This window comes from Lacerta agilis, chromosome 2 (genome assembly GCF_009819535.1).
Source record: "Lacerta agilis isolate rLacAgi1 chromosome 2, rLacAgi1.pri, whole genome shotgun sequence".
In the NCBI taxonomy this organism is placed as follows: domain Eukaryota; kingdom Metazoa; phylum Chordata; class Lepidosauria; order Squamata; family Lacertidae; genus Lacerta; species Lacerta agilis.
This window is the reverse complement of record NC_046313.1, coordinates 91,836,440-91,859,428: the sequence shown is the minus strand read 5'-3', so window position 1 is coordinate 91,859,428 and position 22,989 is coordinate 91,836,440. Positions and strand designations below refer to the sequence as shown.

The window sequence follows — 22,989 nt, the reverse complement described above, 5'->3', positions numbered from 1 at the left end:
TTGTGGTCTACTAAGACCCCCCTCCCCCAAATCCTGATATCTGTGCAGCTGATTATTCCCATGGGCTTAGCCAAGGAGGGAGGCAGTGAGGGGTAGCTACCCCTCTTAATCAATAAATATCAATAAAAATACTAGCTAACTGAGGTTCTGCCTTCCTCCAACAAAAAGCCTGCCCCCCCCAAAAAAATCCCGGCTATGCCCATGGTTTTCCCTGCTTAAATGTAGAACCTGACACCTGAACCTATTGAAATTCTTGAATCCTGATTCTGCCACTAGCTAATAATAATAGTAATAATATTTTATTTATGCCCCGCCCATCTGGCTGGGTTGCCCCAGCCACTCTGGGGGGCTTCCAACACACATAATAATGATGATGATGATAAAACACCAAACATTTATAGTAGCAATCAGACCCAATATAAAAAGTCACAATAACTTTAAAACAAACAATTTATATCAAATGAAGCAATATTCAATAATCCAATAGTAAACAGGAACAGATATGCAGTTTCTTTTGTGGTTTTCATCAGTGCCTAACTAACTAAACACCTATTGAGGGATGTTGGAAGGGGCAGGCAGCAAGCGGCAAATTCTGAGAGGCTTTTCCTTTCGGATTATTGGAAGAGGTGCTATTCCGCATTTTACGGTAGGGGCGACCCTCTCGCTCCTCCCACCCACCCACCCCCTTCATTCTCTCGGCCGCCGCAATCGAAGCCGGGTTTAGTGTGGCGCTGCGCGCCGCCAACTCTCTCTCTCTCTCTCTTTCTCTCTCTCTCTCGCGCGCGCTTAGAGGAATGCCTCGGGCGGCGAGAAAGGCGCTTTAGAAGATGCCCAGGCTGGAGCCAGCTTGCCGTCGGGCGGGCGGGCGGCATGGCGACGAGCGGCGAGGCGGCGTCTCCCCTTTTGCGGGGCTGAGGCTCTGAGGCTACTGCGCGGCGCACAATGAAACTCTACTGCAAAGTGGTGGCCCTGGCGCTCTGCCTGGCGCTCCTCCTGCTGCTTTACCTCTTCGTGGGCAGCGACGCCGACGAGCCGCCTTTGAAAGCGGCCGCGGGGGGAAGCCGCCCGGCGCGCGCCTCTTCCTCCGGGCCCGGCGGGGACTTCGCCGCGGGGCGCTTCCGACCCGTCCAGGCTGCGGAGCGAGAGGAGGAAGAAGAGGCGGCGGCAGCGGCGGCGGCTCAGGCTCAGGTTTCCAAGAGGGAGCCACGTCTCCACAGAAAAACGGGCAGGCGCGGCGCTGCCCGAGGGAAGTTTGCGAACGTGAGGTAAAGCCTTAAAAGAAAATAGGCATTTTAAAATATGCATCATTATTTTTAATGCATTTTATGTATTTCTCCAGTAATTGCATTGTCGGTCATGAAACACTCTATCGATCTGTTTTTGGCTGGGATGGGGAGTTTGCAAAGATTGGAGGGGGGTGTTTCTTCAGTGTCATGTGGTCTCGCCACGCGCCCGACTCGCTCGCAGCCTCGGATCCTGAGCACCTCGCGAAAGTTTCCTTGGATTGCAAAGGGAATATAAATTCGGGAGGATGTTCGGGATTACAGCTCTAAAGGGCTGCCCTGCAGGTCGCAGATTAGCAGGCGGACCTGATGCGCCTTCTGGGTACCTAAGGATGTGTGAAAAGGATGTCCTGTCTGTCTCTGTCTCTCTGTCAAGCACACACGCTTTATATATGTATCAATGCACCCACACTTAACAAGGAGCAACGATTGGGCCGGGCAAGGGGTTGGTGTAGCAGAGTAGCACTGTCTGAATGGTGCTCCTACTTTTTGGGAAATGATGATGAGGCTGTTGACACATGGTGCTGCACACGCGTGCAAGGAGTAGCACAGATGCTCATGTGAATGGAGTATATGCATGGTGAATTTGAAAAGTCAACGCAAGGACTGAACTCCAAAATGCAGAGTATTGCCCATGCGTTGAAAGTGTATGATCATGCGCAGTGTTGTGCAGAGATGGGACACAGTCCTTTTCCTGCTCACTGCTTGGGTATATTTTGCTGAAATGACTCTATAGGTACCCCACAGGACAGCACAAGATGCTTTGTTCTATGGGATCTTACCACAGTACATGGCCAAGGTAGGAATGATGGCTTCTAAAGATGCAATCCAGTTATAAACCCATTTACTGAAATGAGAGATAAATAATCTGCCGCCTCAGCCAACAGTGATGTGAAAAATAGCCCTTTCCAGAAAGACTTCCTGGATCAGCAGCTGAAGTCAACCTCACTTTTAATTCATTTTGTAGAATATTTGGGCATTTCTCTGTTTAGGTTTGCCTTATGGTTGATGGTTTTGCTACACAGCCATGATCTTCATATAAGGGCAGGTGGGCAGAATGTACGCTTGTTAAGGGTGGTATGCATCATCTTCAAGTATATACTTGTCCCAAAATAAACACTGGCAGTTCATTTCACAAATGCTACTAACACACGTTTCTGAATGTTACGTGTGAATCAGCTTGCAGTTACAAGTGGAACTTCTTTTGTGTTTGCTCACTAGTCCAGCAAATTTCCATTCCCCAGAGCAGAAAAACTTCTGGGGTAGGGTTGTAGGAAGAAAAAAATCTTGAGATTTCCCAGTTCAGTTTCTCTGCCTTGGTTTTATGGGTTTTATATGTGTTTCCATTTCCATTTTCTCATTCTTGAGCCTGGCGAGTCGATTGATGGGTTCTTTTGAGATAAGCTTCCGGCAGAATTTTAAACAGATTCTTTAGTGGGGTGTGTGTGTGTGGAATTATATTCTCCTTGCCTGGTTTTCTTTTGAAACTGTCATGGCTAGACGTATGAAGATAATGTTAATATTAGACACAAGAACACGGGCTATGAAGATTTTTTAAAGCATTTCACACAGGCCTGTTTCAAACGGGAAACAAAAACATTGTTGTCTGCCGCACGATGAAAATGTTTGGAAGTTAAATGCACCTTTCTGTATCTAGGAAGTCCAAGTAGATGAGTCATTAGAGAACTGTGTTAGGGGTCGCTTCTCTAATAATAATAATAGTAATAGTAATAATAATAATGCAAAGACGGGGGCCCTTTGGATATGAATAGTGGTTCTAGAAGCAGGAGCATTTCTCCTTGAAAATCCTGCACATAGCCCCCAAGTTGCTATTTTAGGGGGAAATGCAGGCTAAAAGCTAAATTTATGCTGCCCCCCTCCCCATCTCACACACATGCTCTAGTCCAGTGCATCAAAGTGAAGGAGAGGGAGTTGTGACAGGTGTGTGGCTTTAATGTTGCTGGTAGAATAATATGAAGCTGAGTAAGACACCTTTAATCCAGACATTTAATTAAATGTGTGTGAACTGCAGTCAGGAAAACATACTGTAATTTACTTTAAAAAAAAAAGATGAAACTAAAATGTTGGAACATAGCAAACTTTTTAATTCATGAAAGTATAGACAATTGCTGTGTGGTGTCCCTGAGCTGGGAAGCTTCTCTCCCATCCCTTTTCTAGCTCAGTGTGACCTCATCTATCAAACAAACCCTGTGTGTCTTTGATTCATGATTTCACAGAGATGTTCTGAATGAAAGACTGCCCCATTCTCAGAGGTCTTATTCTTCACCCTATTAAAGCGGCTGGTTTCTTACCAGCATTGTATCTGATTGTGAGCAAGGGATGTTTATTGTGACCGGGAGTGGATCATGGACTGAATTCAAATGGGTGTATTAAGGCAGGATTATCTTTCATTAGCAACTATACCTCCTGAAGTCGTTTTTCTTCAGAGCATATCTCTTGAGTTTATCGTGGACAGTACCAAACAAATGAGAAGCAAATGTGGTTAAAAACTCCCTGTGAATGGATAAGTGAGGGTGGGATAGTTAATGCTAGCTATAAAAGGCTACAAGGATATGGCAGCAGAATGTGACCCAATCGTGCTGGCTGGGGCTGATGGGTATAGAACACCTGGAGGGCACTAGCAGAACTGTGCGAATACCCTGGGGCAACACTATGGCACCTTATCCTTCTGTGACAATGTAGCATCAGAAAGAGAGTGAAGACGCGGTGGGTGGAAGTGGCGAAGAGACAGACTTGTGCCTTCCTTTGAATGAAAGATGGGGTATACTGTACATAACAGAGCTAATAAATAATGCATAGGGGAAGGGCCACAGCTCAGTGGTAGAGCATCTGCTTTGTGTGCAGAAGGCCCTGGGTTCAATCCCCGGCATCTCCCAAGTAGGCCTGGGGGAAACTCTTGTCTGGAGTTTGGATTTGATATCCTGCTTTTCACTACCCGAAGGAGTCTTAAAGCGGCTAACATCCTCCTTTCCCTTCCTCCCCCACAACAAACACTCTGTGAGGTGAGTGGGGCTGAGAGACTTCAAAGAAGTGTGACTAGCCCAAGGTCACCCAGCAACTGCATGTGGAGGAGCGGAGACGCGAACCCGGTTCCCCAGATTACGAGTCTACCGCTCTTAACCACTACACCACACTGGCTCTCTCTCACACTGGAGAGCCTCTGCCAGTCAATGTGGATGGCACTGAGCTAGACGGAACAATTGCCCTGACTCGGTGCAAGGGAGCTTCCCATGTTCCTTTGTATATATGCCTGGCCCCAGGTTAGGAGCACTTAGATGGGTAAACAGGGAGGAGGAGCACTTCTTTGCACAAGAAAGCAGCACCTGGCGATGGAGTCTGGAGTCAGTTGCTGGCTGCTGTCTCAGGTTGTGTGCCTCCCCTCCCAATAATAAAAAAGGAAGCATTGCACCAAGCAACCTCTCTCTCTCTCTCTCTCTCTCCTCTCTCTCTCTCTCTCTCTCTCTCTCTCTCTGTGTGTGTGTGTGTGACACTGCAGCACATTGCTAACACTTCTCTGCCTAGAACCCCAACAGGCACCTCGGTTTGGGACTCCCAACTGCCAACAGTCCCACTGCCAGAGCTGGGAATGACGGGGCAGAGCACCCCACACAGGTAAGCAAGGGAAGCCGGGGGGACGGGACGGGACACACCACGTTCTGCAAAAAGCATATCTGCTGCAATCGTATGTCCTTTGCTCCGTGTGAATACTCTTGCCCAAGCTGTGCAGCTACAATGCCGTTCCCCTGAACAGTTAGGAGCGGCGTCTGCTACACGGGGCAAGTGTTCACCCACCCCACTCCTCCCTGCTGGCAAGCTCTCTGTCGGTGAAGGCGAGGCAATCCATTCGAACCACTGCCAGCCAAAACACTCACCATTATTTTGGCCTTGCAAGATCACCGCCCAGTAGAGCAAGCTGTTTTCATGCCATGCTCCCAGGGGTCCACTGCAGCCCCTGAGGGCAAAGGGGCATATGAGACTGTACAGCCACTGTAGACTGACACATGAGCACTCAGGGGGCCCTTGCTTCCCTTTCTCTCTCACCTCCATGCATTTATCTATTGTGCATCCAAGGCTGCTATTATTCTTGCCTGTTTTGATCATTACCCTCTCTCTGCCTTCCCTTCCACAGGACCTTCTCCCACATGCTGCTTTGTGCAGACTAGGAAGGGAGACCTACCTTGTGACCAGCACTAGTGGCCACGATGCTCCCAGGCAGCTTTGACAGCTGCGCGACACCTGCGAAGGTGCTCACAACATAGCGCTGGAGCCACGAGGGACGTGGCTACCGTCCGCCCTTTGGAGAGCCACTGCACCAAGGCACAGGAGCCCTACCCGCAGCGATTGGCTGGCAACCCTACACCTGTGTACCTTTCTCTCTCGGGATTTCCTCTACCAATAAAAGCTATGACGTTGCCACACGACTTTGCTTCTTTCTTGCCAGGGACCCCTTTCCCTCGTGAGTATGACCTTTGCTCTGCTAGCCTCTTGAGAGGGGGAGTGGATAGCAAGGTGGATGCTTTCTGGGCTGGTGGCCCCTCCATGCTGTGCTTACTCAGGGTGCTGGTCCCGAGGGTAATGCAAGAGGCAAGGTCCAAGTCCGGTCTGAAGTCCAAGGAGTCAACGAGGGATCAGTCCAAAAAAGTCGAGGCAGGAATCCAGGCAGGGTCAGGAAGCCGAGGCAGGAATCCAGGCAGGGTCCCACAGGCGGGATCTGACAAGCAGCAGTGTTGCTCCTGCAACCTGGGGCAGGATCTGACCGCCCTTTTATCTCTGCCGAGGTAATGGCCGGTCCCGATCCCCCGATGACTCACCACCCTCACTCGCCTGAAGGCGAACACTCCTCCTGCGAGTACTCAGGTCCCTCCTTCTCTCAGCCCTTAGTCTCTGCAGCTCGGGAGACGCCGGTGGGTTACTAGACCCAGGGGCCGCCTCAGCCTCTGATGATGGCCCAGCTGACTGCAATGAGGTAACCTCAGCATCTGGAGCCAGGACAGGCTCAGGCCCCTGACTCGGCCCAGCTGGTGCTTGTTGCAGGGGAACCTGAGCAGACTGAGGCTCTTCAGGATCAGGCCCCAGACAAGGTTCAGCTGATGCCTGCGGCAGAGGATCAGTTGTGGACTGAGCCTCCTCCGGTTCTGAGTCCGAGCCCGAGTCCCAGGCCATCACACTCAGGCTGGTTTTGCTGTGAGGGGGCAGCAAGCACAAGAGGGGTGGCTGTGCTGTATGGGGTGGTCATTTAGGAGTGGTGGAAGAATTGGTGACACAGAGAGAGAGAGAGAGAGAGAGCACAAAGGGAAAGGCAAAATAGCAGGAGAGATTGACCACAGGGGAGAGGAGTGGACAGAAAGGGCTGTTTGTGCCCTGTCTCATGCCTCCCGATTGCTAAACAGTGCCCGCATGGCTTGATAGTGACTGAGTAGTAGGCAATTCCTCTTTGCCTTTTGGAGTGGCTGTGATTGGTGGGCGCACTGGCGGTCTTGCTTGCGGACGTTGAGGATGCTTCTGTTTGGGGTGAGTGCAGGATAGACGTGGCACAGGAGTCGTGGCTGCATCTCCTTCCCCTTGCACTTTGGAGTACAGGACTGCTCTCCCAAATCCCTCCGCATAAATGAATACAAATAATCTGTTCCAAAGTTTGATTTTATCTGGGTGTTATTTATTTACAGAAATTTCAAGTGCTTCTTACGAAGTCTCTGTTGGCAGGCGCCGTTCATCAGTGGAGAAAGCTTCAGAATAAAGAAGCAGGGACACGGATTATTTTCAACTCTCCCATCTTCTTGTGCTGTGGGAGTTTTTGCCCAAATCTTTATGGAGCAGTAGTTCATTCTGCCCAAAGATCCATTGATTAAAGTGAGAATAATGCTAATGAGGGACACAGAGAAATATATCCTTTCAGTTATTTACAGTTTTCATATTAGTTAAATATTCAAATATAATACTAGGGAGGCTGATGTATTAATGAGTTAAAGAGTTTTAACAGATCTGAAACCTAAGCTTCTCTGACATGGGTGGGGAGCCTGTGGCATGCAGGCCAAATTAGGCCCAGCACATGTGCCAGGTTGGCCCATGGGGCCATTTCCCCCAAAGCACACCCACCTTCCATACACCTAAAATATCAAATTGTAGAGTAGGGAGGGCCCAGAAGGGTCATCTAGTCCAACCCACTGCAATTCAGGAATCTTTCGCCCAGTGCGGCACCGGAACCCACAACTGTGGGATGAAGAGTCTTATGCTCCACCAACTGAGCCATCCAGCCTGATCAAATGATTGCTGCGATAACCCCTAGACAACCCCTTCCATTGATTGCAGTCAGTGAAGCAGCAGGGACGGCAACAGGAATGCAGGTGGGGAAGAATTTGGGGCTAATTTGATTGAACGTGGGCTGGAACTCATTTTAGAGCTGGCTCAGGAGCAGCAAAAGTAGTGACTCACTCTCTTTTGGCTACCATTGCACTGGCTTATTGTCATCTGTTTTTCTGGGTAGCTGAAGAACATAAAGCAAATCGGCTTTGTGCTGGAAGGAACAAGTACTTGGTGGCCCTCTGCAATATATTTGCGTGGCGCTTTGCCTATAAAATTGTTCACATCTGGCTCCGATTTGGACTCCACAGCATATTGTATAACAGTCCCGGGAAGCCTCCATGGCTTCTCCCTTTTGCAGTTGTTTAGATGAGTTTCAGTTGCTGCAGGCTGGAGATAAATGGCCAGAGTTTGCACAGCTGTTTATCCAGTGACCTGTTCTTTAGAACGTTGGCCATCCAGGCTAATTTTAGTTTGCTGTGCTGAGTTTTATGGTAAATCCTTTAGGGAGCATTTGGGGATATGAAAAGATACACATTTGGTGGTTGCTAGATCAGGGCTGTCCCTTTATTGATGTCTTCCATAGGGAACTCCCTCCCAAGAGGAATGTGCCTGGCAAACTTGTTTGTAGGGAGTTTTTTAAATACAAAAAGGAGTAAAAGAGCTTTGTCTTCAGCAGAGCTTTTGTGGCCTGGATGAGGTGCTTATAGTTCTATAAGTTTGTGTACGTTTGGCTGAAAACCTGTTGATTCTGTTGCTACTAAAAACGACAGTCAGTTGCCTATTTTAATTAGGATTTCATTGCATCAATTGAGCTATTTATTAAAGGTGCTTCAAGAGCCTATTGAATGAATAAGAACAGAATGAACAAATGCATGTAGTTCTGCACAGAATTGGCCTTTCTACATATTAAAGACCGCAATCCTAAATACACCTAATCTGGGGATATAGTGAGGCATGCTTCCAAGTAAGCATGCATAGGATTGTGCTGTATGTTTCTTCAGCCTAATATTTCAGTGAGATTGAAGAAGATGAACGTTATATAAAGCATAAGGATGCCACCATGAATCAGGTCACCCTTAGTTGCAAGTACACATGGTTACTGCTCAGCTGAAAGGTTTCTAGGGCTACCTTTTGGCAGATAAGCACTGTTTTGTCTGGATCTGGAATAGTTCAAGATTGACAGGAACCAAGCTGTGCTTAAGGACTGAGTGTGGTTTATCTAACCCTCCTGGCAAACAAATACATTGCCTCATGCTTGGTCTCTTGCCACAGAGCACACACTAGGTTAAAATAATCACACAGAGTTGCTGGCAGCGGTTGGTCCACCTGGGGGCTGAAACAGCTTTTATGGCCCTTCCTGTTGCATATTTGGTGGCCAAGTATCAAAGTGATATTCTTAGGAAGTGCTCCTCCAGGTCTTTAAAGCAGCGTTGTTTGAAGTGCTTAACACACAACTGCTGTCTGTTGATTAGGCTAGCAGCCAGTTTGTATCTTAGGAGATACTGCCTAATGAAGATGCTCTTCAAAGCCTCGCTTGTGTAACTTAATTCTTACCCAACCACTATTCCCCCCCCCCTATTTTATAGTTTGTCTGCTCTGCTTCCTCTCCAGTATAGACCAGTATAGGCTCTTGTTTATGGGATGCTATAAAAGGAGCACAAAACAATAACCAAATATTCCTGTTTATGTAATCTTGCTGAGTTTCTCCTCCAAGGCTGTTCTTTGCTAGCTATGTCAGCTGGCATTCCAAAGGAGACTTAGCAGCCTGGTCTTAATCACGGTTATTCAGAAATCTCACTGAGGGCCAAACCACCTGTCCTTGTCTTTCTCTCTCCCCTCCCCATGCAGCACTAACAGGGAATATGAAGAGGGTGAGGGGAACGGAAATCTGAAAATGAACACAGAACCAAAATATTAAATTCTCCTTTCGCTGTGGCTGATGGTTGCTCCTGTTTATTTTGGCTCCCTCTTATTAATTGCATTTTTATTGTGTATTGTGTATCGGCAAGGTGATGTCTTTGCTTTTTAACCTAGACAACATCTTAAAAAGCAAAGACATTACCTTGCCGACAAAGGTCCGTATAGTTAAAGCTATGGTTTTTCCAGTAGTAATGTACGGAAGTGAGAGCTGGACCATAAAGAAGGCTGATCGCCGTAGAATTGATGCTTTTGAATTATGGTGCTGGAGGAGACTCTTGAGAGTCCCATGGACTGCAAGAAGATCAAACCTATCCATTCTCAAAGAAATCAGCCCTGAGTGCTCACTAGAAGGACAGATCCTGAAGTTGAAGCTCCAGTACTTTGGCCACCTCATGAGAAGAGAAGACTCCTTAGAAAAGACCCTGATGTTGGGAAAGATGGAGGGCACAAGGAGAAGGGGACGACAGAGGATGAGATGGTTGGACAGTGTTCTCGAAGTTACTAACATGAGTTTGGCCAAACTGCGAGAGGCAGTGAAGGATAGGCATGCCTGGCGTGCTCTGGTCCATGGGGTCACGAAGAGTCGGACACGACTGAACGACTGAACAACAACAACAACAATTGTGTATTGTATTGTTTTTTGAATGTTTCAAGCTGCCTTGTGAAAAAGCAGGGTTGTATTTACAAAACAAGACGCTCACGCCCTCCCCCAGAGTGCCCCTTCCATAGTCTTCATCCCACAGGTATGCTATTCAGAAGGAGAGCACCTAACCCAGTTCAGGTCTCCAGTGTCCATTGGAGTACCTAGGGGTTGACCACCTCCAGGGGCACAGGCCCAGTGTGGCGCAGAAAACGTGCCTCTAGGAGCCAGCCCACCCACACTCTTCCTAAGCCACTCTTCTGCAGCTCTGGGTGCTGGGTGAGCCATGCAGGCTCCTTTGGGTGCCTCAGCGGAGGAATTCTGTCGCTGGCGTGGGCTGAGAATTACCAACTCCCTCATGCTTCGGGTAAAAGGTAAAGGTAAAGGTACCCCTGACCGTTAGGTCCAGTCGTGGATGACTCTGGGGTTGCGGCACTCATCTTGCTCTATAGGCCAAGGGAGCCAGCCTTTTTCTGCAGGCAGCAGTTCCGGGTCGTGTGGCCAGCATGACTAAGCCACTTCTGGTGAACCAGAGCAGCGCACGGAAACACCATTTACCTTCCCACCAGAGTGGTACCTATTTATCTATTTGCACTTGATGTGCTTTCAAACTGCTAGGTTGGCAGGAGCAAGGACCGAGCAACAGGAGCTCACCCCGTCGTGGGGATTCGAACCGCTGACCTACTGATCAGCAAGCCCTAGGCTCAGTTGTTTAGACCACAGCACCACCCGCGTCCCCCATACTTCGAGTACTTACTTGGAAACAAGACATAGATGTGCAGAGAATGGAGGTTATTCCATAGGACACAGCTTTCTAAACTTTGCATGTTGGTGACACACTTTTTAGACATGCATCCCTTTGCGACACAGTAATTCAGTTTTACTTAGTGAACTAACCCCTTTCCAGCCTCGGGAAGAGCACGGGGAATGTTCACGTGACACACCTACACACTGCAGCCAACACACTAACGTGTCGCAGCACACAGTTTGGAAAGCTCTGCCACAGGACTTACCTCTGTCCTACTTCTCAGGTGTTGAGTCAAAGCCAATTTAGCAAGCGGCTGAATGAACTCATATGTTCATTTTAGTTTATTCCCTGTGTTAACCCCAAAGGCTTGCAGTAGGTAACAGAGAAAAGAAAACTTAAGATATCCCGTCTTAATTTAGCTTCAGCCTAATTAAAATAGTCTAAAGTATAACAGATGTTAGGACCTGCAGGTTTCTGCCTGGTTCTTTGCTTCCCAAACACCAGATGGAAGAAGAGGGCAACATCAATTTATCAAACAAACAAGCAAAAAAGTAGAAGGCCAGAAATACTGCAAGCACAGGTCATTTATACATTTTTTTAAAAAAGTAAAGCTGATCTGTAAACAATTTGATTTTTATACTGCTCTGCAAAAATTGTGAATGAAAAAAAAAATACAATGAAGCTTGTTAGCATGCGCCTGTCTCGAGAGGCAATGGATTGTGCCTCAGCCTCTCTGATGTGGCCCAAAGGAAAGCAGAGCGATACATTTGGCACTAGCTTGGCTGCAGGAGTTGCCAGAAGGAGGCGTGCAAAGCGTTAACCAACCTTACGGACTCCTCCAGATTTGTGCAGGGTTTAGCCTTTTCTCCACCCACCCCAGAACAGTGAAACAAATGGTCTGCAACCTGAAATGCAGTAGTTTGGCGCCCAGTTTCCCCCAGTCGAAAGGGTTATCCTCCGTATCAAACCCGAGGGGGAAAGCATTGAGAGTGGTATTGCTCAGAGGGTAACATCATGTGGGCAGTGCAATTTAAATTGGAATGCAAAGTGCTGCAAACACACAATAAACTCGGGTGTCGACAAGTCTTAATACTTCCTGCTTAACTCTTTAAATCACTCCCCTAAGTGCTATTGTATTTGCCCTTGAAGGTGCTATTCGTGACGTGTGTGTGTGTGTGTGTGTGTGTGTGTGTGTGTGTGTGTTGTGGCCAGTAATACTGTTTGTTGTTTTAGCAGTGGTGGCCAAACTTGGCCCTCCAGTTGTTTTTGGACTACCAACTCCCATCATCCCTAGCTAACAGGACCAGTGGCCAGGGATGATGGGAATTGTAGTCCCAGAACAGCTGGAGAGCCAAGTTTGGCCACCACTGTGTTGGAGGCACTGCTAGTCTGGCAAGTGCACGTTAAATTTCAAAGTTGTTACTGTGTTTTGTAGTTGCTGAGGGGGAGCCCTTAGTATTTTTGTGTGTGTGTTCTGGTTTGGTGAAGCGGGTTAGTTTTGTTTCTTACGAGATACGCAGAGCAACATTGGCTGCTTTGTGCTACATCTTTTGTGGAAGGCAGAGTTGGGAGCTGTGGCTATTTGTTGTGGTATTTTGTAACTGCTGCATTTTGGCTTCGTATAGATAGCCAAACAGATAGGCTTTTGATCGATGTAATGTATTGTCACGTGTGGTGGGAACTGATTTCACAGTGTCTTAAAAGTCAGCAAATGCGTTTTACCTGCCGGTAAAAAAAGAGGGCGATTACCGTACTCACCCCCTGGTTAAGTTCATTTTCAGTTGTTCTCAGTTTTGCCACACCTCAGTCAAGCTAGCTATACCAGAAGTCATGTTTTTTTGGGGGGGGGGCATAAATTAAACCCATAACAGTTCTTGGAACCTAGTTTTAGCAACCTTTTCTGATCTTCCCTGGCTTAGCACCAAAGCTTGCCTTCCAAAAATAAATGAGGTGGTGGAGATGGAGAGCTTGCACGCTGCCCTGCAAAGTCCTCTGAGGGTGAATTCCAGGGAATCCCCCTCCAGCGCACTCAGCTCTGACACAAGAAACATGGAGTGCCAAGAAAGGCGGCTTTGTTGAGGCTGACAAAGGCAGCTTTGTGGGTGGAACAGCTTTGTCTTTATCTTCTCTCTCCCATTATCTCTCCAGATCATCCTCTCTCTGCCCCTGTCCGCCACCCTCTAGTTTTTCTCTCCAGCACTCCCAGTATCTGTACCCTCCCTCTGTTACAAGTCAGTTCCTTACAGCTTCTCTCCCATCCATCCCACTTCCCTTTATCTCTTCCCTTTATCTGAAGAAGTGTGCATGCACATGAAAGCTCATACCAAGAACAAACTTAGTTGGTCTCTAAGGTGCTACTGGAAGGAATTTTTTATTTTATTTTGCTTCATCATAAAGTTCTTCCTGATATTTAGTTGGAATCTCCTTTCTTGTAACTTGAAGCCATTGGTTCAAGCTCTACCCTCCAGAGCAGGAGAAAACAAGTTTGTTCCCCCTTCTATGTGACAGCCCTTGAGATATTTGAAGATGGCTGTCATATCTCCTCTCAGTCTCCTTTTTTCCAGCCTAAACATACCCAATTCCCTCAACCGCTCCTCATAAGGCTTGGTTTCCAGACCCCTGATCATCTTGGATGCCCTGCTCTGCATACATTCCAGCTTGTCTATATCCTCCTTAAATTGTGGTGCCCAGAATTGGACACAGTATTCCAGGTGTGGTCCGACCAAGGCAGAATAGAGTGGTACTGTGACTTCCTTTTATCTAAGACACTAAACTTCAGTTGATGCAGCCTAAAATAGCATTGGCTCCCCCCTCCCCCCCGCTGCATCACACTGTGGACTCATGTTAAGCTTGTGGTCCACCAGGCTTATCACCTGTTGACTCCTGAAGCTAGATCCTTTTCACATGTACTGCTAGTAAGAGTCCCGGAGCTTTCTCCATTAGCTGTTTAAAAGGAAGCAAAGCTCTACAACTCCCAGCCCTGGCAAGCCTTCAGGGCTGAGGTTGGCTCCAATTCCAGCTCTGTGGCACCAAACCCAAAGAACCTGCGGTCAGGAAGACGAGAAACCCCCCTTTCCACCTTCTAGAACTTCAGGAGCAGAAGGAAGCACATTTCCACTCTGGGCAGATGCCAGGGATAGTTTCTCTGTGATGCACATAGTTATTTTATTCCAGACTGGCCCAAACTAAACCCTATGCTGAGTCCCTTAAAAATAAAAAAAGCAAATAGCATCAGTGGGTGTGGGAGAGCAGGTAATTTTCAGAATCACAGCAGGTGGAAAGGGAAAAGTTATTTATCGCATTTTATTACCAACCTTATACCCTAAGGTCCTAGGATGAGTAACAACAATTAAAACAGAGTAGTACACAAAAACATTTTAAGGTAACTTAAAATTACAGGGGAAAAAGGTGGGTCCTAAAAATTAACGTAAATGATTTAACCCTTTCTTCCCTGATGCAGCCTATTGAGATCAGTGCAGGGTTCCCCCCCCCAAAGACTCAAACAAAAAGTAGTATTTCCAGTAATTCATTGTGCTAGGATGCCACCTTTGATTATTCAAGGCTATGCATAGCATTAGTGTCCCTGCTTAAGGGCTACATTGGTGGCACGAAAACACTCTTAACATCGTAACATCAAGGTAATGAACAGCTGGGGTTTTCTACCTGCTTCGATTGTAGCATGCAGGGGCGAGCTATATCAAAGCTTTCATTTTCTGTGTACAGCTTGATTTAACGATGCAATTAAGAGTAAGCATAGGAGAAGTAGGCAAAAAGCAGTGCCACAAGAAAGGGGAAGGAGCACAATCCATGCAAGCAGCCAATTATGCACTTTAATAATTCAGCGGGTTTTGCACTAATTGGCTGGAAAGTAAATACTATTTGCATAAGTGTAGTGTGCCATTATTTATCCACTGCAAGAAATTGAGCTTTAATTAAGACAAAAGCCCATGGACTTTTCAGCAATTAATGAAATATATTGCGTTCTTGAACCAGTCAGGTACCAAACGCTTGTGTCCCTTAAGGCGCGAGAAGATTTATGTTGCAATACAGAGCAGCAGCTATTGCATGCAGACTTCATTTTAGTTTCGCGGGGGGGGGGGGGAGAAGGGGGGGATCCATTCCGCTTACAAATGAAGTACCCTAGTTGCAGGACTGTTTATATCCTTGCACCAAGGGAGCCATGATTCTGTGCTGAGAATAAATTGTTCAGATGGATGACGTTGTTTTGCATAACATAGTTCCAAAGAGCATGATCGCTCTTTGCAGTTCCACGTAATTTTGAATTTTGGAGAAAATAGTGGTGTGAAGCAGGAGGAAGGATTTGTAAGTAGCACAGAGGTGGCAGAGAGGGTATGAGAGAGCGGGGAAGTGTGATAGAAAGCTGTGGAAGAAGTAGCTATGCTGGGTATATTAGAAACCCTGTCTTGAGGCCTTCGGTTTACATTCACTTTGTTTTAGGGATAGTTTCTTAAGAGTTCCCACATTCTATTTTTGTACAATGCATTTGTTCTTTCTTCCCCTCTTGCCCACTTACAGGTTGCCCCCATTACAGGGATGGTTTTATCTCAGCTGCTCAATCATTTGTCACATCTTGTTATTCATGAGTAAATGATGGGTAATCTGTGGAGTGAGCAAGTAGTAATTTTGAGAGCTGAGTTGTTGGCAGAGTGAGGATTGGAGTGAACAAATGACTACTCTTGAGGCAAAAGGAATCAAATAAGTAGGATGCAAGTCAGAAAGGTTTCAGTAGGTGTAAGCATGGACCAATGGTACCAAATAGTATGGGAAACAGTCATATTAGAAAAAAACTAACCAATAAACTGAAACTGACACAGGGACAAATGGAAGAAGACACCTTCACCCCGGTATGGCTCCCTTTTATCACGTACACAGCCCAAGAAGACAACGACAAGAATCCACCAACAGCATACGAATCAATATGGCTAACCTGATTCAAAAACACCCACCCACCCCACTCACACATGAAAACAGAGTTCACTACAGCCAATCACAAACAAACAACCACACCCTAGGCCAACCCCAACCTCTCTCACCACCAAAGGAACACAAGCGAATAGCAAAGAGAACCAGCACAAGCGATGCTTACACAAAACCCCACACATACACTAAGTAGAATAGAAACATCGCCACCTGACCTCACCCCCACCCACCATGCCCCCGCCACCTCTTTCTCCCTTTTCTTCCTAGTGTAACACTAATGTCTCAACAAATGAAACTGATCTGTAGAAAATGTAACTTGAAAAAAGAGACATTGCACACACTTTTGTAAACCAAGAAATCTTTAATAAAAAGATATTTTTTTTAAAAAAAGAATGGTTCCAGTGTTTCTGTGTTACGTCCTCCTCCTCCTCTCATGGTTGCAGGAGTCACTCAGCAAAGAGCTCTGGAAATTCACTCCAAAATCTCCTGGAAACTTGTGCCTGCATGTTTGCAAGCGTATCTTTGCAATCAGAAAGGGCTGCTGACCAGATGTGAGAGTCCATTCTACATTTGGCACCGGTGACAACGCTTCCTGTAACATTTGAAGCCACCCAGACTCTTACTTGACAGCCAGAGTTACATTTCTGAATTTGCTATTTGAACCTGAAACTAAAACCAAGCTATACATAAGGAAACAATTGTGATGATGGAAGATAATAAAGGAAAGATTTTAGCACCTTAAAACTGATTAGGTAACATGATTAAAATTACACTGGCAAGCTCTTCAAATCCAGTCTAAGATCACAGCTCCCTCGGAAAGTAGTGGATACTCCTTCCTTGGAAGTTTTTAAGCAGAGGTCGGATGGCCCTCTGTCACGGATACTTCAGTTGAGATTCCTGCATTGCAGGGGGTTGGACTAGATGAGCCTCGGGGTCCCTTCCAACTCTACAGTTCTCTGATTCTTTTTATATTTATAGTATTGTGCTTATTTAATATAAAACCTCCAAAGATGATGATTTTTGTCTCACTCAAGTGCATTTTTAAAAAATGTATATATTTTTAGGAGACCAAAAGACCAGAAGCATTCTGCAGCCCCGCTCTCATCTCCGCAGTGGATGCATCTTGCGGTTGTAGCATGTGGCGACCGGCTGGAAGAAACTCTCACCATGCTGAAATCAGCAGTTCTCTTTAGCTACAGGAAACTCAAATTTCACATCTTTGCTGAGGATTCCCTGAAGCCTGAATTTGAGAGGAAAGTGAGTCCCCTGCACTTCTTTCTTTCTTTCTTTCTTTCTTTCTTTCTTTCTTTCTTTCTTTCTTTCAGAAACACCAACCAAATCTAGATATTTGATTATAAGCTTGCAGATTCACTTGGAAATGCTCTGACAGCCACAAGTTAATGAGCGGATAAACTCTTTTCTAGTAGTAAGCCCTCTATAAAGCTCTGCCTGAGTAAGAGCTTTGTTTTAATTTGTTTGACTTTGTAGAGCAATAGCATTTGCCACAAAACAGCCTCTCAGGAATTCTAATCCCCTCACTTTCCTCCTTGTGCTTTTTCAGCTACAGGAATGGCCCCCTTCGTACACAAAGAAGTTTGAATATAATGTCTACCCAATCGCCTTTTCAGTGGGAAATGCTCAGGAATGGAAAAAATTATTCAAGCCATGCGCTGCCCAGCGGCTCTTTCTCCCGGTAAGGCACTTCCAGCCCCACTTACCTAGGAGTAAGCCATGTCAAATTCAGTGGGACATTCTTCTGAGTAGACATGCTGAGGACTGCAGCCTGAGGTAGCTGAACCCAAGAAACATCTTTGGCCGTAGAAATGTTGAGACCTCCCTCACGCACAAATGGAAATGGTCCGTTTGCTTGCAGACCTGTCAAACAGCTCCTCCTCTCCCACCTTGTCTTTCCAAAAGCCCAACAAGGTGCCAGTCTCAGTGATGTTTTGTTTCGTTTTACTTTGGGGAGCACTTAAAAATCCTCCCTTCTTAAGGCCCTGGCAGGTGAGGGTTTTGCTTCACAGGAGGACAACTCCTCCCCCCCCCCCATCCAAGCCTGCTGCGAGTGACCGGTGGTGCCTCCTTCGCAGTTAATGCTTATTTGCGTTCAGTGTTCAGGTTGTTTTAAAAAAATGCAAACACTCACCTGCTATTTACTGGCGCATGCAGAGAAGCAGACAGCAGGCAAGACTGAGGTGCTTTCAGCTGTAGCAGGGCTGGGTCGCAGGGGCTGACAAGCAAGCTGGCAGTAGCCAAAAGGCCACCTCCTTCCCATAAGACCCCCTCGGGCACTAAGGACGACAGAAGGGAGCACTCTTGGTTCCATTTACCCTCAGAAGCACCTCTTTACCCTAGCATTTGACACACAACAAGTATACGGTACGATCGCAAGGGTTCCATATATGTGCAAACTCAAAAAAAACCTCAGACCCAGGGGATTCCGGAGCTGGTGTCAGGTCCCCGGGGATGCTCTTGCAAGATCTCGCAGGACCATCTGAGATCTCGTGGGAGCATCCCAGACTTGGCATGCTGAGAGGGCCTTGCTTGCCAAGCAAGGTGGAGAGCTTAAAAGCTCCCTTTTTTACGCTGAGTTTTTCTGTAGCAAAAAGAGCTTTTAATTAAGCTCTCCGCCTTGCTTGCATTTAATTTGCATTTCCCCCCCCCCCCCGTCAGCGGCCCTCAGCCGTGTACAGTTGAAATCGCGTGAGTTAAATGTGCATAAGGCACGATCGCACTGTATTTTCGGGAGCCACCCTGTTTTTTTGTGATTGAATTTTTAATTGCAAGTTTCGAAACTGCATTTTAAATTGTGGAAACCTGCCCTGGTCCCTTAGGGCAAAATAGTTGTAACAATAGCTAGTCTGTAACAGTGCTAGTCTGATGTAAAGATCTGGGACCACACATCATAGGAACCGGAGCCAAGACTTAAGGCTAAGTGGCAGGACCTAGGCCAGAGAGCACGCAACCCAGGCTGTTCTTTCCTCTAGCACTGATCTAAAACCTACTGTGATCTGAAACACTGTTGTTGGAACAGAGCACTGCTGTGCTTCTGAGGCCATGCACTCCAGCAAGATTGGCATGACCCCTGCTGTCTCTGGGATTGATGTGCGGAGAATATTTGACACCTAGAAAAATGTTGTACTGTGCGCTCGGAGTATGTATTTGGAAGCTTCCAGTTGGAGCAGAGGTTTCTGTCTTCCTCTTCTCTTTAATTCAGCTGAGCTGGCTTCTTAGCCCCACGTGCACACATCAAGGCAAAACAAGGATGAGTAAAGACGAAACAGCATTCTTTTAATCTGGGCAGTTCTATTGTTGCTGCTTGCTACACTTATGTGGACTTGCCTTGCTCAGCTTTGCTCTTCTGCTGAGTTTCTTTGGGCCTTCTTCTTCTTCTTCTTTTTTTTAAAAAAATGTATGGAAAACAGATGCTCCACCACTGAGCTACAGTTCTTCCCCACAACCTTAAGTTTAACCTAAAACTATTGTGAAAAACCTGCAAATTCTCTACCTTGCTAGCAGGCAGATGCTCCAACTTCTCATTAGGCATAGCAAGCACGCAGCAGCAGCAGCAGTTTTACATGTGACGCCTGCCCAAGCATACAAAGAACATCGTGAAGTTATTAACTAACTTCCTCACTGCAAAACCTGGAACTGGAGCCTTATCAACAAACACCACCTGGGATGAGTTGTAGACAGCACCTGTCGTTCCCAGGATGTATCTCAAGAGAACAAGCTGGCTCATATGTACTATAGAGAGCAAAAAGGTCCCAGAATGTTGGCATTCTGCAGCATCAAATTACAGTTTCAGCCCATGTCCTTGCTGCTTGCTGCTTGTTTCAAGGAACGGTTCCTTAGTTTTGAAATAATAGTGTTAGCTGCCAGTCAGTAAAAAAGCACAGTTTGTTTCTCTCCCCTCCTCCATCCCTCCAGTATACTGTAATAAGTACTATGTGTTTTCTGACAGGCATAATATGTTATTTTCTCACAACATAGCCCTTATTTTGGAGCTCTTCGAGTGCCAACCCTATCACCATCACCAGCCCATAGCTATCATGTGTAAAGATGGGAGTGAATTTTGGTCATGCCTGCCTTTTAAGCAAAAAATAGTTCTCTGTCGCAGATCGGTTGCCAGTGCGTGGAGTTAAAAATGGCAGTCGTGACTTTGCTAGAAGTTTTCTAGATTCTGCTGCAACAATACATACGTGTTGGAGAGACTGGGAAAGAATCTGTGCAAAATAATGGAGGGTCCAGGGAAAGCTGTGGAAGAAGCGCAATGTGTAGAATTGTGTCAGAATTGTGCGGCAGAAGTGACATCATTGTCATAAGTGGAGTAAAGCACATTGTCTTAATTGCAGCTTTTCTGTAGAAGTGTCTCCTGTATAGAACATTAACTTACTCTACCAGTTGTAGAGCGTGTGCTGCAGATCAAAAACAAAGCAAAGATAAAGCAGTTTTTTAAAATAAAATAAAAACCCAAAAATGCCCCTCCATATCCATTAAATAGGCTAGAATATTTTCTCCAGAATAGGTTATCTAAATTATTTATTGACGCATTCCAATAGTCTATATCAGGGATGTAGATAGTGATCTACCGGTAGATCCCTGGCTGATCCTGGTAGATCACTGGATCCTTATCGTGTACAAAAAGTTATGGGGAAAAGCTTAAAAACTGTGCAATCTCCCCCCCCCAAAAAAAACTCAACAACTCTGGGCAATCCACCCACCCCACCCACCCTCCTCCTCCCTCCAATGACAATGGGTGGATCACTGCCAGTTTTTTATGCTGGGAGTAGATTGTAGTCTCTTGGGAGTTGGACATGCCTGGTCTATATCTTCCAATAAAACAGATAATAATTTTATTTAAGAGCCAAAGTACTGATTACTTATTTTTGTTTATTCCAACCCATTTCTCCCTGCCCTGCCCTCACTTTCATGCTTGGAAACTTTGGGCAATAATATCTTGAGCACCTGGGGATGTGGGTGGCACTGTGGTCTAAACCACAGAGCCTAGGGCTTGCCGATCAGATGGTTGGCAGTTCGAATCCCCGCGACGGGGTGAGCTCCCGTTGTTTGTTCCCAGCTCCTGCCAACCTAGCAGTTTGAAAGCACATCAAAGTGCAAGTAGATAAATAGGTACCGCTCCGGCGGGAAGGTAAACGGCGTTTCTGTGCGCTGCTCTGGTTTGCCAGAAGCAGCTTAGTCATGCTGGCCACATGACCCAGAAGCTGTCTGTGGACAAATGCTGGCTCCTTCGGCCTATAGAGCGAGATGAGTGCCGCAACCCCAGAGTCATCCGCAACTGGACCTAACGGTCAGGGGTACCTTTACCTTTACCTTTATCTTGAGCACCTAATTGCAGAAGTGGAAAATGCTCTTATTAAATTTGAAATTCAAATACTGAGACCTCAAGGGTAATCTAATGACAATCAAGGCTTTTCCTCTGCTGAATATACCCCATGAGTGTCTTTTTAGCAAAGTAAATGTGGCCACGCACTTTGAGGCATGCTATTTTTATGCCAATTTAAAAGTGCACGGGTTTGTTATATGTCACATTCTCTTCTTCCAAGGTGATATCCATTCTCCCTGTTGAAGGTCTGGGAAAGAGTGGGAGACTTCCCCAATACCACCTTGTGCACTGCATAGAGTGGGAATTTCAACCACGGTTTCTTCCACACCTGAGCCATTCTGCTGGCCATCGAATAAGAGAGTTTTGTGGGAAAGAAGGCAAACAAAGGGAGGGATTTTCTGCATCATTAGAAGAGAAGGAAAGTAAAATGGGAAAGGGACACTCCACTGCTTTTGAAGAAATATTGAAACCTACCTACACAAGTGCTTTTTTTAAAATAATGCAATTACTGAAATTATGAATGGATATGTACAGAACCAAGTGTCCACAAGAGGGCACACTGTGAACAAGAATCAATAGCCTGATTGTTATTAACAAAATAGAAAATTCTTTCCAGTAGCACCTTAGAGACCAACTGAGTTTGTTCTTGGTATGAGCTTTCGTGTGCATGCACACTTCTTCAGATAACTGTAACTGATACCTGTAACTGATTGTTATTATCCCTTTTGAGATATCCAGGTAACTCGTGCATCAATCTTATCTCTCATTTCCAGTACTTCGAAAGTTACTTTGAAAAGCCACTGCCAGTCAGAGTAGACAGAGCTGGGTAGATGGATCAGAGTTCTGAATATGTTCAAATAATTATCTTTTTTTTTTGCTAATTCTACATTCAAACCACACAGTGGATTCTGGCCGTTTAGCAAGGTTCTTCTTCGGAGTACAGTGGTACCTCTGGTTGCGGACACGATCCGTTCCGGAGTGCCGTTCGCACCCCAAAAAGTCTGCAACCAGAGTGGCGCTTTTGCGCAAGTGCGACAGAGCGCTTCTGCGCATGCGCAAACCACACAGAACGCTTCTGCGCATGCACAAACTGCGCAGAATGGTTCTGTGCGCGCATGCACGGTGAAACCCACAAGTAAACACTTCCGTGTTTGCCGCATTCTTAACCTGAAAAAATGCAACCTGAAGCAACCATAACCCGAGGTATTGCTGTACAGTAATTCATGTGCTCAGAAGGTAGCCTGAAAATATGAAAATCTTTATCACATCGTGCCTCTCCACAGGGTGGTCTTTCCCTTGCCTGAAATGAGGACCACCATTTAATAACCCACTGTGCAGCCAAGCTGTTACCTGGTTATATTAGTTGGCCCCATCTTCTATCCGTACAAACTTAAACTATTCTTGTCCTTTCAGCAAATTTTTAAAAACATGTTTTGTTGTTTATATTGATTTTGTTGCTATGAAGCTTCATAATGTGAGATTTACTTTTATTATTTCTTGTTAGTTATTTTTAAAACTAAACTATAAGACAGAAATGCTTCAAATGAAAATCAAGAAATGTTCCCTGTGGCAAACCCCTCATTCCATCATCTTCTCATGCTCCCTAATTCTCTTGAGCGCCAGAACATAGTAGTTGGCTCACTTCATCCAGTTGACCCTGAGGAGCTTATTTATATTGAATGTCTCTATACCAAGCAGGAATTTGGATCAGAATGGTATGTTCTTTTGTGTCTTGCATGTACCTGCATACACAGAGTGAATGAGTTCTTGGCCTGTAATCTGTCTT

General features: G+C 46.1%; 1 protein-coding gene across 2 annotated transcripts in view; it reads left to right on the top strand.

The window, feature by feature from the left end:
- The first annotated feature begins 765 nt into the window (after nucleotides 1-765).
- Nucleotides 766-22,989, top strand: part of GXYLT2 (glucoside xylosyltransferase 2) — a 30,968-nt gene continuing 8,744 nt past the window's right edge. The window contains exons 1-3 of one of the 2 annotated variants that reach the window (XM_033141211.1): nucleotides 767-1,265; nucleotides 16,921-17,113; nucleotides 17,418-17,549. In XM_033141211.1, coding sequence (XP_032997102.1) covers nucleotides 943-1,265; nucleotides 16,921-17,113; nucleotides 17,418-17,549 — 648 coding nt within the window. In that variant the 5' untranslated portion in view covers nucleotides 767-942. Of the gene's footprint in view, nucleotides 1,266-16,920; nucleotides 17,114-17,417; nucleotides 17,550-22,989 lie in introns of both variants that reach the window. The other variant, XM_033141212.1, reaches the window with a different exon arrangement.